Genomic DNA, 14897 nt, shown 5'->3' with positions numbered 1-14897 from the left:
TCTCCTTTTGTGTACGCCGCTGTACCGCGATAGCAGGAAAAGGTTTCAGCCTTCTGTACGACTTATAAACTAGACGCTTGATAACGGCTTAGTAGCTTCATTGATAAATGGTTCCAGTAAAATGAAACACTATAAAAAAATTTTTTAAAAAGGCATCCAGTTCCTGCGCCTCTCTTCAATGGAAACAGACGTTGCTAATCAGATTTTCAGAATTGCTGTCTCTCCGTTTTGATGACTTGTCTGGGAAATAAATGTGTTTTTATCTTAATTAAGAGCTGTCCCTCCACTAGCATGAAGTGTGTGCTGCCAAGGCACACTATCCTGATTATATTTAATAACACTATGAAAACCAGTAACACTCTGGAGACTAGAGGTGGCAACTTGGCTTCAGTCAATAAACCAATTATGTTTCTGCATTCTGCAGAGACGCATGTTCTATGCACGCTTGGTATGTTGGCGCGTCGTCTGTAAAATTTGAGACTTTGCTTTTCCCATGCGGACTCACGAGGAGAAGTGGAGGAAAGGTGTGTGCGTTGCAGAAGAGAGCTGGCTCTTTGGGGATGCAGCAGGCTGGACTTCATAGATGGAAGCAGAGCGTTCCTCACTGTCATCGTCGCTGTGCAAGTTGTCCTCGAGCAGTTGATTGTCACCGCCTAGCACAGAGGGAGGGGGGAAAACGCTGCTTATACTATACAGTCATGCATATGGAGCAACTACATTATTTTTCCAGAGGTTGTGTGGGACGATGGCGGCAAATGCACTTAAAAGTTTGTCTCTGCAAAGTTTAATCCTCCAAGCGGCTCCATTATTGACATTAATGAGGTCATTTCACAGAAAAAAGTGACAGTAAAAAAAAAGAGAGCCGGCTTATTAGGCGAGATGTAATGGGCATTTAAAGCAATACAGCACCCTGGGAACCTCGTGTCATTATTGGGAGCAACTCCCGTAAGCAATCTCCCACCGGTCAAGTGCTGCATTGTGGCTAATCTGCTGTAAACACTTTTGTTGACTGGAGTGGGAGTGGAGTTATTGAGAGTGCAAGCAGGATGACTGGCTATCCAATCTCTGTGCCATCACCTCTGTATTCTCCTGGGGGAGTGTTTCATCATCACACTTTCAGCTCAGTGTGTGAGGGTGATACATAGCATTTTGGTAATACGATAGTGTGGGTGGGGGTGGGAGGGGTGGGGTCATAATCAAATACTACAGTGGCAAACGTGAAAGCACACTATCTAGTGAGACGGGTGGCAAGGGAGAAGAGAGCAAGAGTTAATGCCAGCAGTAGGGAAGTGAAAACAAAGGAAGCCATGGGCACCTGGGGTCCCAGATTCCTACCGTGTGTGTTGTCCCTGTCAGTGCACTGAGCGTGGGGGAAGACTCGGAGCAGAGCTTTCAGCACAAAGGACAAAGAGCTGGCCAGCAGGGGCCTGAGGGCGGGGGACAGGGCTCGGCCGGGGGGAGCCAGGGCCCTCTGGGAGGCCGGGACGATCGTCGAAATGGCCTTGCTGAAGTCGCTGGGCCCGAGGACGATGGAGGTGACATCCAGGCTCAGTTTGATACTGCTGCCGTAGATCTGGGGGTAGCGGCGGCGCAACGCCGCCAAGGCTGTCTCTGTGCAAAGTGCTTTGATGTCAGCACCGCAGTAGCCTGGAAACCACACACAAGTTATTGATTTGTTTAAATGGCTAAATATGGGATTTAACAATAGGTGTCATACAGTTCTATGGGCAGGTGTCGCTCTTACCAACACATTTTTCTGCTAGTTCATCTACAAATGGCTCGGCCAGTTTGGGATTCCAGTCCCGTGTATGAATCTCCAAGATGTGCTTTCTGGCCTTTGTGGTGGACGACGGGAAAAGAAAAAGAAAAAAAAACAGAAAAAAAGCAGAGTCAGTAGATGAGGAGGGCACAAGTCCAAGGACAACACAAAAGATGACGAGTTAAACTGTCCAGGTGGTGCCGTGGCCGCCTCTACTAACAAATTATGTAAAAACAATAAACAAAACTAGATTTGATGAGTGAAGAAACAAAAAAAAGGCATGACAACTATACCAAGGAAATTACATCATGAATATCATTATTGAAAGAACATGTTTTACTCACCGTAACTATCTAGATCTGACAACAGCAAGAGAAAAATCAAAAGGGAATCAAGAGCATGAGTGAGCTCGACAGCAGGGCTTGCTAACATTTCAGCACAATACGCCCTTCATTTCATTGCCTCGACAGGACTCCGCTTTGATGAGCGGACGTTAAGAACAAAACGGTCTTTGCGGAGAATCAAGGGAAACACTTTTCATCATCTTTCATCACATCTCTGAAAAAAGGCACAAATGAGCCGAATTTCATGCAGGTTTTTTTTATTTTTTTACTGCAACTCTGAGAGGGAGCTGAGGTTGAATGTGGAGAGTGGATCGCTGTTTGCACTAAAGCACGCATTTTTTATTTTATGTAGCTTAACCTGTGTTTTATTATCAATGAGGCCACAAACGATGCGAGGTGGCTAATCAGACAGGCTCGATGGAGAGGAGTCACCTTCACTGAGCTGGTCATCTGACTCAATGTCACATGAGCGACTCGTTTAACACGTATTTGTGCGCAGTACGGTGAAAAAAAGTGCCCTCGAGTGCAAGATGAAAACGTAAAGTGCCACAATAATTCTTCTCTTAATTATTTTTTGGATCAAAACATCCAACGACCATTGCGGAGACTCTTGAGAGCCAGAGGGCTGCGTGTACTAATCTCGCCGCACGACTCCGATGGGGTAAAAACACCATTTCACTTTCTGCAATATACTGCGTGCATCAAGCTGGGCGGCGTGCACGTGGGCACGCACATTAAGTTCTCCTCACACAGAATGCTGCGTTCTCCTGTTGACCAGGAGCTTCGGATTCTGCGGGGCTGTGCATGTCTGACTTCTACGTGTAATATGCAATCTTTGTATGCATACAAATGGCAATAAGTAATGCTCCTCCAGTGAAAAACCCATCTACACATCTACTGAAAATCAATGTGCAGCGAGAAACGAGACTCTGCAAGCGTAGTTTGGGTGTCCAGCAATGTTCCCTCTAATTTTTCTCAGCACTGAGCAAATTTTTTTTTTTTCTGAGCAAACATTTCAGCACTGTGAGCAATTCGCAACCACGCGATCTGCCGAAAATGACCACAAGCCTGCGTTAGCCATAGGGGATTCAAAGAGATGACAGCAAATGCATCAATATGTCTACAAGGTTGATATTTATTCAATATCCTTTATAATGGCTGGACTTTGGGAACATTTTAATGATGGTGTTTTACCAGTTTTGTTGAACTTAAAGGATCTTTGTTGAACTTCAATAAGGGGAGGCTATGACTGATAATGAGATTATATATATATATATAAAAAAATAAAAAGTATCAAAAAGTATCAAAGGTGTTTAGTCATTTCTCAGCAGGTACAACATTTAAGTGGAACTGCATTGAAAGAAAAATGCTAATGCAGTGCTTAACAATAATTATAGGCCTATTAAATTGACATGGTGTCATTTTTCCTAAAGGTAGCCTATATGAACAATTTAATAACTTCATATTTAAATATGTCTGAAAGTGTCATCCTACCTGTGCCAGTTTGGACTATTTCATCTAGCCACTCATGTTTGAACGTTAGGCAGACCTTTTTCTGGGGCACCTGCTCTGCCTTTCTTTTCGCCATGGTAGCTTATAGCTGCTGGAGCAGGACCCGCCAAGAGGAGCCTAAACAGCGCCGGCCCTCGCTCATGTGGCGCTCTGGGCGAGCTTCACTCCTGGCGCCCGGAGGAAGACAGCAGGGGTGCTAACGGAGGCAGAGCGCTAGCAGAGGTACAGAGAGTGCATGTCGAGAAACGGGACGCTGATTGGCCAAGAAGACTCGACACGTCATATCAAAGATCGTATTATTGTGGAGATGGCTCACTCCTATCTCAGAAACACTGGTGCAAAAAATATTTTTAACCCCTGAAAAAAAAAACGTTTGTGCGGTCAGAAAACTGTACGCGGTCTGAAAAATCTAATGCGCGGCCACTTCGACTGGCCTGCGAGGCCGTGCACATGCGCAGCTTAGAGGGAACACTGGTGTCCAGTGAACGAGCAGCATAGATGCGCCTCACCTTCTTGTCGGGCAAGTTGAACAGAAACTCCCGGTCAAAGCGTCCGGGCCTCCTGAGTGCCGGGTCGATAGAGTCAAGTCTGTTTGTAGCACCGATGACCACTACCTCCCCACGACTGTCCAAGCCGTCCATCAAGGCCAGCAGAGTGGAAACAATAGAACTAGAGGGAGGGAAATGATGTGAGCACACATTTACAGCCCAGATACTTTTGTGAGATTGAGACAATATTGACGAGGAATCACGAATCGGTAGTGACTAAATAAACAAGATATTATTTCTGCAAATAGAACACAAGGCTTCAAACACGGCATATTGAACAAAACAGTGTGGGGGCAAACATATCAACGGTTATATTTCTGTGTTGACTGGAGCTCCGTGCATGTATTTACCCAGCATGGCGGAAAGGGGAGAGCATTTATAAACACAGGCATAAGCAAGTTTCAAATTTTGAATAAACTCCAGTACGGAATTACATTTCACAGGAACAAATGTTCCATATTCTAGATGGCGACCATTTCCATCAGGATCAACTGCAAGCTGTGCCTGCATAATAGGATACTTCCTTATCTGCAGTTCACACTGAAAGGGTCTAAATAACAAGTGGAAATAGATGTGATTCACGATTGCCAAGGCAACTCAAACTAACTATTATGGACTGGAGTGTCACTGATGTGAAGCGCCGTGACAGTAGTTTAGACCCTGAAGATGAGGAAAACCTGCACCACCTATTGGCAAGAAAAGTGACGGCAGCAGTGATTGAGGCCTGCAGGTGCACGCATGTCATACGTGCACACAAGTAAAAGCGGAGGCGGTTTGGACAGATTAGTTGTTTAAATCAGCCTCACCTGTGTATCTGGTCCTGCCTGCTGGAGCGAACAGGAGCCAAACCATCAATCTCATCGAAGAAGATGATGGACGGCCTCATCAGGTAAGCCTGATGATCAAAAGCACGCACACACATTACGCTCATTAAAAAACAATGACGCTAGCTGGGTTCCGTTTATTTAAATAGAAGAAGTATATTGTCTGGAAGAGGGAAGAAATATGACAATATTAAGTGCATAGTGCACTTTATACACTAATTGTCTGTTATCTGTACATATGACAATACAAATATCTTGAACAATAGCTTGAACTGAAAATATTCTACCTGCAAGCCAGCAGTTTCCCCCTTCATTTACATCAGCGAGGTCACTTCAGGTCAAGTGACTGCAGCTGAGGTTACAAGGACACTGTCCAATTACCGCCTCGGTGTCTCACCTGGTCAAAGAGCAGGCGTAGCTGCCGTTCCGATTCCCCGACCCACTTGCTGAGGCAGTCGGCTCCTTTCCGCATGAAGAAGGAAACCTTCCTGTCTCCCTGGCTGCACTCGTTGGCGAGCGCCCGTGCTACCAGGGTCTTTCCGGTCCCTGGAGGGCCATAGAACAAACACCCTCTAAAAAGACAAAGGGAGAAGAGAATGGAAACAGTGTTCATTTGACAATGGGATTAAGAAAGCTCCTTAAATGTCAATGTAAACTGTGCACTGACACAGACGTGAAAATGCCCTCATAACAGTGGAAAGCGTATTTGTGCTCACATAATATGGCTTGTTTTTCCCCTTTTCAGACTCAACCAGAAAATAGCAAAATTCAAAAACAAAATGAAGCGACGTGTAAAAAATAAATTACACACAAACAAACATTTCTGTTCTTCTCACCTGGGAGGCTGAATCTTAAACCTCTCGAAGATCTCGGGATAAAGCAGTGGGAACACGACCATCTCCTTTAGAGACTGAATGTGATTACTGAGGCCACCCACGTTGTCAAATTTCACCTGAGGAGGAAAAGAAAACACACATTCGTAACCGCTGAAAACTCTCGATTCAAAGAGTAATTGCCTTATAAAAGCTTCCAAATTTGGAAGCTAAAATTGTGTCTCAAAGCGGTATTTTATTCCCGTTTCCACTCACTGAGCTATCGAGGTTCATGGGATCCACATCCGCCAAGCTGGCACCCACTTTCGCCCGATCCCGCAGCACCCCGCTCGCCAGGTCCTCTGAAGCCAGGTTCATGGGCAAACACCTGTGGAGAGAAACAGGACGGACAAGTGTTTTAATAGACCCAGATCTCAATTATTTTAAAGTGTTTCAAAGCAAATGTGAATTAAAGAAGGAAGCAGCGGCCTTCACCTGTTCCGGGCTCGGGTCATGCTCTTGCTTTTCCTCCGCTCAAACCGCTCTTCATCAGAAGACGAGGTGGTGTCACTGCTGTGAATGGCATGTTTCTTTACTCTGGTGTGGTGAGACAATCTAGATTCAGTATCACACCATTACACAGTCACATCCCTGACTTAGCAGAGACCAATGAATGAGTCAAAAACATTGTTATAACCACAGCTCAGTTCATTAGGCGAGGTAGTGAAAAAAATTATAATAAAGTTACACATTGTAACGCGTTCAGGATCAGATTTCACTAATTTCTACCAACCTTATATGGCTTCTTCTTGCTGGGGATCTGTGGGTGTCAAAAAGTGAGGGGGGGATCTGTTTTCTGTTCACAGGTTCTGAGAAAGCAAACACAAAGTGACTAGTTATCACGGGCCGAGCCTTGAAAGACAGATTTAAACACGGTTAATCTGCGAGTGGGAAACAAGAAATAAACTAAAAAAGGTATACACAAAGGTTTGAAAAAAAAATAACAAATGAGATCAGCGATTACCAATAGGCGGTGCCTCGTATCGCTGCACTGTCTTTCGCTGCCTGAGATTGTACGGTCTGTCATTTTCCTCCCCTGCCTCTTCTGCTTCATCCCCTTCGTCATCTTCGTCCTCTGCGTCCTCCTCCTCTTCCTCCCTGTGCGAATCTGAAAGTCGCAAAAATGCAGTTTCAAACTTTAAATTCTTCTTATCGTAAAAGGTAGGCTTTCAGTATTGATGAATTTGGTTAAAGTGAAGTTGGCTCATTGAGTTTTTATGATCTCTCTCTCGCCCTCTCTCTGTCTCTCCACTGATTCACAAGTACAACATTAGTGGGAACCTGACCTTCCGTCCCTTCCTCCTCTTCATCCTCCTGCTCATTTTTGCTCAGGACTTTGTGGTGTGTAGGCATGCTGAAAGTACTCCTGCGCATGGATTTCCTGCGCTTCACCCGAGAATACATGTCCATGTTTTCCTGGGAAAGAAAAATAAATAAAAAGAGCTCCTACGCCGTCACATTTATTCACATAAGATCATCCGGCTGCAGTACCGTACTTTTCTAGCTCCGGGGCCCGTGCGTTAACGGCACTCACCTCCTCAGTATCTCCGGTCCACATACGAAGTCGCTCAACCTCGCGGTTCTGCCTGATGCTGCTGATGTTGTCCATCTCCTGAAGGACAGCCTCAGCAGTGCTGCGCACACAGACACACACACAGAACAAAGCTGAATATGACAAACTGAAGCTGCCTTCACAGAAGACCAAAATGGGTAAACAATGCTCATCTCAGAGAGGTATTTGATCTACAGTGTAGTTTTAGACAGACAGTAAAGTTTTTCTTAAAGAATAACTTTTAAAGAATGACTATGACAGTAAAGTTCATTCACATCCCAAACAAAAGGAGTGGAGAGCGTACTCTATATAAAACTGACGTATTAATGTCCAAATACTTAAAGTACAGATTGTGCAGGATATACTGCTGGTAGGCTTTGTGAAGAAGGCAGACCTGGACAACAATTTAATCAAAATAAAATTCAAAGTATAACGGGGTCCAATTTAATATGTTCCAAAATGAATAAAGCACGCTTCAACCAATTTTCTCTTGTGTCGGAAAACAATATTGCAAAAGAAAGGCGGTGTCAGCAAAGTGACTGGGAGCTTACCTGTTGACCAGCTGGTCAAACAGCAGGCTCTGATTGAGGTGTTCAAATTTGCTCTTCTTCCCCCGGCAGCTCCTCTTCAGCTCCACGTGGCCATTCATGTGAGAGTGCTCTCCACCTCCACTCTGCTCACTCCTGTGACTCATATGGGCTGTAGCATTGACAAAAACTTCAATAAGAGACCAATTATTTGACTTTATGGCTCTCAAATGATGTGTTCAATTTATGGCTTTTTAATAATAATAATAATAATATTATTTAATTTTTAAAAGAGACAAATTGAGGAGAATTGGATTACCATGCCCATTTTGCATTATGCGAGAGGACAACCTAGAAAAAGAACAACAAAACAAAAGTGAAAAAAAAGGTATGCACAGACGACTGGGTTTAATCACAATCATGTTGTTTGGGAGCTCACGTTTAAGTTTGTCTTTGAACCTGATTACACACACATGACATGAAATCTGACTGAGTCAGTGACTACAAACAGCCGTCAAAACAAAGTCTTGCTTATTTAAACTTTCTGTACACAGCTTTGTCCGAACTAAACGTGATTTCTGCCAAAGACAACGTAGAAAAAACATGTGCTAGCCTATTATAGTGGTGCACAAAAATCGTACACCATCATTCAGGGGTGCTTGTGATTAGTGAAGGCCAGCAGCTGACCTGGTGCGGTAGGTGGGCATCTCCCAGCTGACCCTCTGGCCCTTAGTCTGCGGGGACGGGGAGGTATCACTGGAGCTCGGCTCAGAGGCAGCCTGCCGCCGCGTCCGCTTGGAAGGGGGAGGCAACCGCGGGCTGCTGGGACTGCTCACATCACTACTAGGCTCCTTCTGTTGAACAAACGAGGATCGCACCAATATCAGAGAGAAAATAATGACAGAACAAGCAAGTAATGGGAAAAAAAGGGGAGGATGCCTCGTCACATATACTGTGACAGCTCGTCACAATTACTCTGCATAAAACATTCACTCGTCCCGCCCCCGTCAATCACTGTGTGAAGACAGAATATTAAGCAAATAACAGACAAACTTGAACAAATGAATCAAGTAACAAATCAAATCCATGTCAACGTAAAAGACAAAGCGAAAGCTTCAAACTGCAAAACCAGCACAGAGGACGACAATGATGAGATGCCTCGCAACAAACTCCTCGACATATTCCCCCGAATCACAACAGAGCAGGCGTACGCCCTTGATCCTCGCGCCCTTCACAGCTTAACTTCCCCGCTGATATGAGAGCATATCTCACTGTTGTCAGAGGAAACTGTCTGCAAAGCCTGCAGAGACGGGCCGTCCGTCTGTCTGACAGACTGACTAGATGGAGATAGGCGCAGTCGTGCATGTTGTATATAACAGCGGACAAAATGCACAGCTGTGGTCTTGACAGGGTGCACCTTGAAGTCGTGCCTCATTCACAAAACAATGGTCAAAACTGCAAGACAGAGGAAATTTGAGAGAATGGTCGAGCATCAAGTGTCCAAAAGCAATCAGTGTTATTGTGAGGTGCATAACATTCTGAAAGTGTTATATGTGCATTACTCTCCAGCATGTTAATCACATCACGTGTCATCCATCAGTGCAGCCAGCAGTCAGGGGAAAAACTTCAAATTTTCTTGAAGCTGCAGTTCAACAAACAGCCCATTAAAACGCAACTATAATTCATCTGATGAAGGTTCGCCTGTGTTAAGTGCCATAATCCTCCAAAAGCAATGCCGTGACACGGGACCTCTAGGCACCTTGCATAATCTCAATGTTTACATTTTGAGACAAAAGCTGTCATGCTGCCTGGAGGTCACGCGACCAGAGTGAAAACATTTGGAATAAGTACCACAATTATTATTTTTCCCAATAGCACTCAATGTAACGTCAAATCAATGCATTTAAAAACACTGATGTTGTATACAAAGCATGCTGTATCCGGGTATTTTGTGGCATTCACAACAGAAAGTTCACAGAGTTCAAACTTGCTAAAAATACGGGACTTGAGCCCGTCAACTGTTTTGAACCCGGGACTCCCTTCCCCCACCGCCAGCTAGCTTAACTTCCAAGCTTTATTCTCACCACATTTTTGGGGGGTTAATATTAAAAACAGCGCCGATACGTCCGAGGGGCGACGGAGGACGTGAACGAAGACAAAGTCCTCGCTCGCTGTCTTTATTGAGAAATGATTTGTGGTTGAAAAAACGGTGCGAACAAGTCAGTCGGGTGAAATTGTACCAAACACAAAGAGAACCCAACTTGGAGCTAGCTAGGGGAGCTAACACCGCTAGCCTTGTAAATTATGACAAGCCGTGCAAAAAAAAAAACACACGCAACTCGCCGCAATTCTCGAGTCCTTTATTGTGAGTCCCGCGTGACCCGGTGGGTGTCGAAGTGTGTCAACGTGTTTCCTCATGAACTGCACGTTTGCATGTTTGGAGCACCTTGAGGCCGGCTAGCGGAGCTAACTAGCTAGCTAGCTCACCGGTGCAGAAAAAAATAAAAGGGGGAAGAAGAAGAAAAACCCGGCTTACATGTTCCTCAGAGTTTCGTTCGGTTCTGGACGACGACCTCGTCCTCGAGGAGATGAAGGGGCCGCTCCTCGGCCGCGAGCTCTTCCTTGTGTTCACCATGTTTTGTTTTCCTTTCGCCTGCCCTCACTGAATCTCCTTAGCCGGCTCCAAAGACTGTCTCAGTGAGCGCAGCATCGAGGCGCCATTTCTCTCTCTCTCTCCCTGTGTGTCTCTCTCTCTCTCTCTGTCTGCCTTATCTCTCTCTCTCTCTTTCTCTTTCTCTCTCTCTCTCAAGTCCAGTTTGTCAGGTGCATTCATTTTTTTGCTTACTGGACTACTGCCACACACAAAAAACACACAAGTAGCCTATTTATCATATGATACTATACAAATATCACAATTGCCATAATAATCAATAGAAACAATTGTGTTATTTACAGGAGGAATATTTCTGCTGATACTGAATTCCATAAAGTATAATACAAGTCTACTAAGTAGGCAACTATGTCTGTCCCTGAAGGAATAATACATAAAAAAGAATGCATGCAATGTTCGTGAACTTGAGTACACTGTGTACCCTTCAGAAGACGAGCAGCAGTGGGACAGGGTGGGAGCTGGCAGAGGACAGATGGGAGTGGGCAGCCTGCAAGTTATTTGAGGAAAAAGTTCTTCTTCACTAAAGTGAACATTAAGTACAAAGAATCACTCAAACTATCCACACAATTTGGAGGAACTTATTGTCAGAAAGGACGTGATCAAAACTATGCAAACTGTAATTGGAGTCAATCGCCCCAGAACTTTGGAGATGATAATACACTTAAATATATATTTTGCAAGACAAATCAAAACTTTTTGTCGTTCTTTACAATAGCATGTAGTCAAAGTATTGAAATCATGATCATCATTCTCCTCTCTTGTTTTCAGTATTGCTTCTTGCCTAGTTCCCTGCACACCGTTTATATAATTATTATATAATGATGATAGTAAATATAATATCTGTCACTCAGAATTATGTTAAAACTGGTTGTACCTAAAAGACCCAACAGGTTTTTACTGCAGGTGGGGCAATAACAGCGGAAAAGTCTAGGCTCTTCATCAAACCAGGTTTCCTATATGAAGTAAAAGTGATATTTAACTGTATAGTTTTGCCAAGAACCTCTAGTGATCCTCTCAAGAAGCCCTGTGGGATCCCTTGACCCCACTTTGGGGATCACTTCTGAAACCCGTGTGTGTGTGTGTGTGTGTGTGTGTGTGCGTGTGTGTGTGTGTGTGTGTGTGTTGCCACTTCTATTTCTGGCTTGACTGGAAATGCAACGGTGCTATCCATCTGTTTTGTGTTTTTGGGCTCAAGCGATGGCATTTAAACATTGTTGTGTGTATGGAGCTCCAGAATCCAGAAACTACTATATACACACACACACAAACACACACACACACACTAACACACACACACACACTAACACACACACACCCTAAAAACGCTTCAAACAGCTGATGTGTAAGTGAATATACCTTGAATTTACAGCTCAATAAAGGATTTATTGAGCCTTTTGATTACTGATCGGCTTCATCAGAGAGAATGTTTTCACTTACTTGAATAATGCATACAGAAAGTGAATCAGCCACATATTCAGTTAATTATTAATTAATGCATGTATTAATTCATTGACTGATCATACTGTAATACAGTATATAACCACACGTGTTAACAGTGCATATACTCCTGCTGGTCAGTAGGGGGCGCAGTGTGCAACGTCCCTCACTGGAAACCCTTCAAAGTGAAAACATTCTTCCAAAAGTTAAGGATGGATTTGTGGTGTAGTGGAGACTGACATTTATATTAGACGTAAAATAATATTATACTTGAATGAAGAGATTAATTGATAATAAATGTAAGTAAATAAACTATAGCAGTCCACTGTTCAGTGTCCAATGGAGGGACAGAAGGTGAGTGTGTGAACAGTGTGTAAAGGTACTACTCCCTGGACAACTGCTATCGTCTACTCCCTGGACAACTAACTACCAATGTCTCGCTAGTCGGTGGCTACTGATTTCGAGCTAGCCGGCTCCCTGTTGGATACTCCTGCACATACTACGTTTCTGAGGCGGGTTTCCTGGATAACCTCACAGCTGTCCTGCTCTGATCACCTGCCTGCTGTGGATTATCTTGACGTGCCTGTCACTTCTCCTGCTACCGTCTACTCCCTGGACAACTAACTGACTGGCCCGGCGGTCTCTCGCTAGCTGGTGGCTACTGACGAGCCAGCCTTTCAACTGTCGTGCTCTAATCAACTGCCTCCTGTGGACTATCCTGACGTGCCTGTCACTTCTCTAACTCCGGTCGTCAAGTGTGTGGCTATTGACAAAAGACCGCAGGCTTGTCATCTCATCCCTGGCTGCCATGGTTCTACAATATTCCACCTCGCAGCTCCTCCAACTCAACAATTTCTCTGCGCCTCCATTGATCTCAGCCATCAAAACATTTGGACTCCTCTGTCGGCCCCGTTATATCCACAGAGCCTCCCGCAGGAAGTTTATTTACTCCTTGCCTGATCGCTTCACTCATACCATCCCCTCCCTCTGGTCAGCCGAGCGTATCGCCGTAACTCCTGCACGTCATCGCCGCAACAACCTGCACGAGCGAGTTGCCTGCCTTCGCCCCCTTACCAAAGCACCCCAGCCTGTCCAAATTCATCCACGTCTAAAAATTGGTCTGTTTAACACCCGATCCCTAAATAACAAGGGTCTTTTACTTAACAAATTCATAACTGACAATAATCTGGACTTTCTTTTTCTAACTGAAACATGGCAAAACCAGCAGGACTATTTTTCTCTAAACCAAACCACCCCCCCTGGATATTCATACATGGACAAGACACGCCAACATGGGCGTGGTGGTGGAATAGCCACAATTTTTCGCAAAAACATCACTACAAGTTTAATAACCATCCCGGCTGCCTCCTCATTTGAACACCTTGTTTTTAAACTGTCTGGTCCCAAACCCCTAGTTACTGCAGTAATTTACCGCCCCCCAAAACCTAACCCTGCCTTCCCCTCTGATCTGTCTGAATTCCTCACACAACTCTGCGCCATCTCTCCATCCATTTTGCTACTCGGTGACTTTAACATACACGTTGACTCTCCTGACTCCACAAACTCTTCAGAACTTCTGAACATCTTCAACTACTTCAACATCACCCAACATGTTGACTTTCCCACCCACAAAAAAGGACGCACACTTGACCTGGTCTGCACCTCTGGCATTGCCACGAGTAATCTAACCAGCATCGACCTCACCATCTCTGACCACCTGGCTATCACCCTGGACATAGACATCCCCATCCCCCATGTTAAGCAGAGCCGTACCATAACATTCCTGAAGATCAAGTCCATCAACCTCCACTTGCTCTCCTCCTCCTTGGCTGCCATTGTCTCTGCCTCTGCCCCTATTTTGACTGCCTCCCCCACTGCTCTGGTCAATCACTATAATGATGCACTCTCCTCCTGTCTTGACCTCATCGCCCCCAAAAAAATCCAAACTCGTCTCCTTCACTCACTCCGCCCCCTGGTACACTGACCAACTTCGCCACATCAAAGTGCAGGGCCGTCAACTGGAGCGTCTTACAAAGAAAACTGGACTCACGGTTCACCTTGATGCCTTCAAATTCCACCTACAACAATATAAAGATGCCCTCAACGCCGCCCGCTCCTCTCACTACTCCTCCATCATCCAATCTGGCTCCAACAACCCCAAAACGCTTTTCTCCATCATCAACAAACTCCTCAAGCCCATGGACACTATCTCCTCCTCCTTCACCACCAGCAAATGCAACTCATTTCTATCCTTCTTTAATGAGAAAATCATTACAATTCACAACCAGCTGGCTGCCTCCTCCCCCTCCACTACCTCACCCCCCAGCCCTCAACATGACCCTCCCCTAGTTCCAAGCCACTCACTCTCATCTTTCAGTTCAATCACTGAAATGGACCTCTCCTCCATAGTCTCCAGCATGAAGACCTCCACCTGTACCCTCGACCCCCTCCCCTCTTCCTTAGTCAAGGCCTGCCTCCCCTCACTCTCCCCTCTCATCACAAACATCATCAACTCCTCACTGTCCTCTGGTCTCATACCCTCCCCACTAAAGCTTGCTACTGTGTTGAAAAAACCTGGTCTTGACCCTGACATCCCCAATAACTACCGGCCCATCTCTAACCTCCCCTACCTGTCCAAAGTCCTTGAGAGAGCTGTTGCATCATAACTCAAGTCCCACCTCAATCTCAACCATCTCTACGAACCCTTCCAATCCGGCTTCCGTTCAAAACACAGCACAGAAACCGCCCTACTGAAAATCACAAACGATATACTTCTCTCTGCGGACTCTGGCTTCCTCACCATCCTCATCCTTCTTGACCTCAGTGCCGCCTTCGACACTATCAGCCACTC

At 45.1% G+C, this 14897-nt stretch overlaps 1 protein-coding gene across 1 annotated transcript in view; it reads right to left on the bottom strand.

Annotated features, from left to right (window-relative positions):
- Positions 1–10573, bottom strand: part of atad2b (ATPase family AAA domain containing 2B) — a gene marked incomplete at both ends in the record, with an annotated part of 73090 nt that extends 62517 nt beyond the window's left edge. The window contains 17 exons of the mRNA XM_079216307.1: positions 506–653; positions 1336–1647; positions 1745–1835; positions 4125–4284; positions 4970–5058; positions 5385–5559; positions 5824–5939; positions 6076–6187; positions 6295–6396; positions 6593–6668; positions 6824–6967; positions 7146–7275; positions 7394–7493; positions 7963–8110; positions 8258–8289; positions 8626–8792; positions 10475–10573. Of these exons, the coding sequence (XP_079072433.1) occupies positions 506–653; positions 1336–1647; positions 1745–1835; positions 4125–4284; positions 4970–5058; positions 5385–5559; positions 5824–5939; positions 6076–6187; positions 6295–6396; positions 6593–6668; positions 6824–6967; positions 7146–7275; positions 7394–7493; positions 7963–8110; positions 8258–8289; positions 8626–8792; positions 10475–10573 (2201 nt within the window). The remainder of the gene's footprint in view (positions 1–505; positions 654–1335; positions 1648–1744; positions 1836–4124; positions 4285–4969; positions 5059–5384; positions 5560–5823; positions 5940–6075; positions 6188–6294; positions 6397–6592; positions 6669–6823; positions 6968–7145; positions 7276–7393; positions 7494–7962; positions 8111–8257; positions 8290–8625; positions 8793–10474) is intronic.
- Positions 10574–14897: the final 4324 nt, after the last annotated feature.

Source organism: Taurulus bubalis (assembly GCF_910589615.1).
Source record: "Taurulus bubalis genome assembly, chromosome: 3".
NCBI classification, from domain to species: Eukaryota; Metazoa; Chordata; class Actinopteri; order Perciformes; family Cottidae; genus Taurulus; species Taurulus bubalis.
The sequence above is the reverse complement of the archived record's forward strand: the minus strand, read 5'-3'. Positions and strand labels throughout refer to the sequence as shown.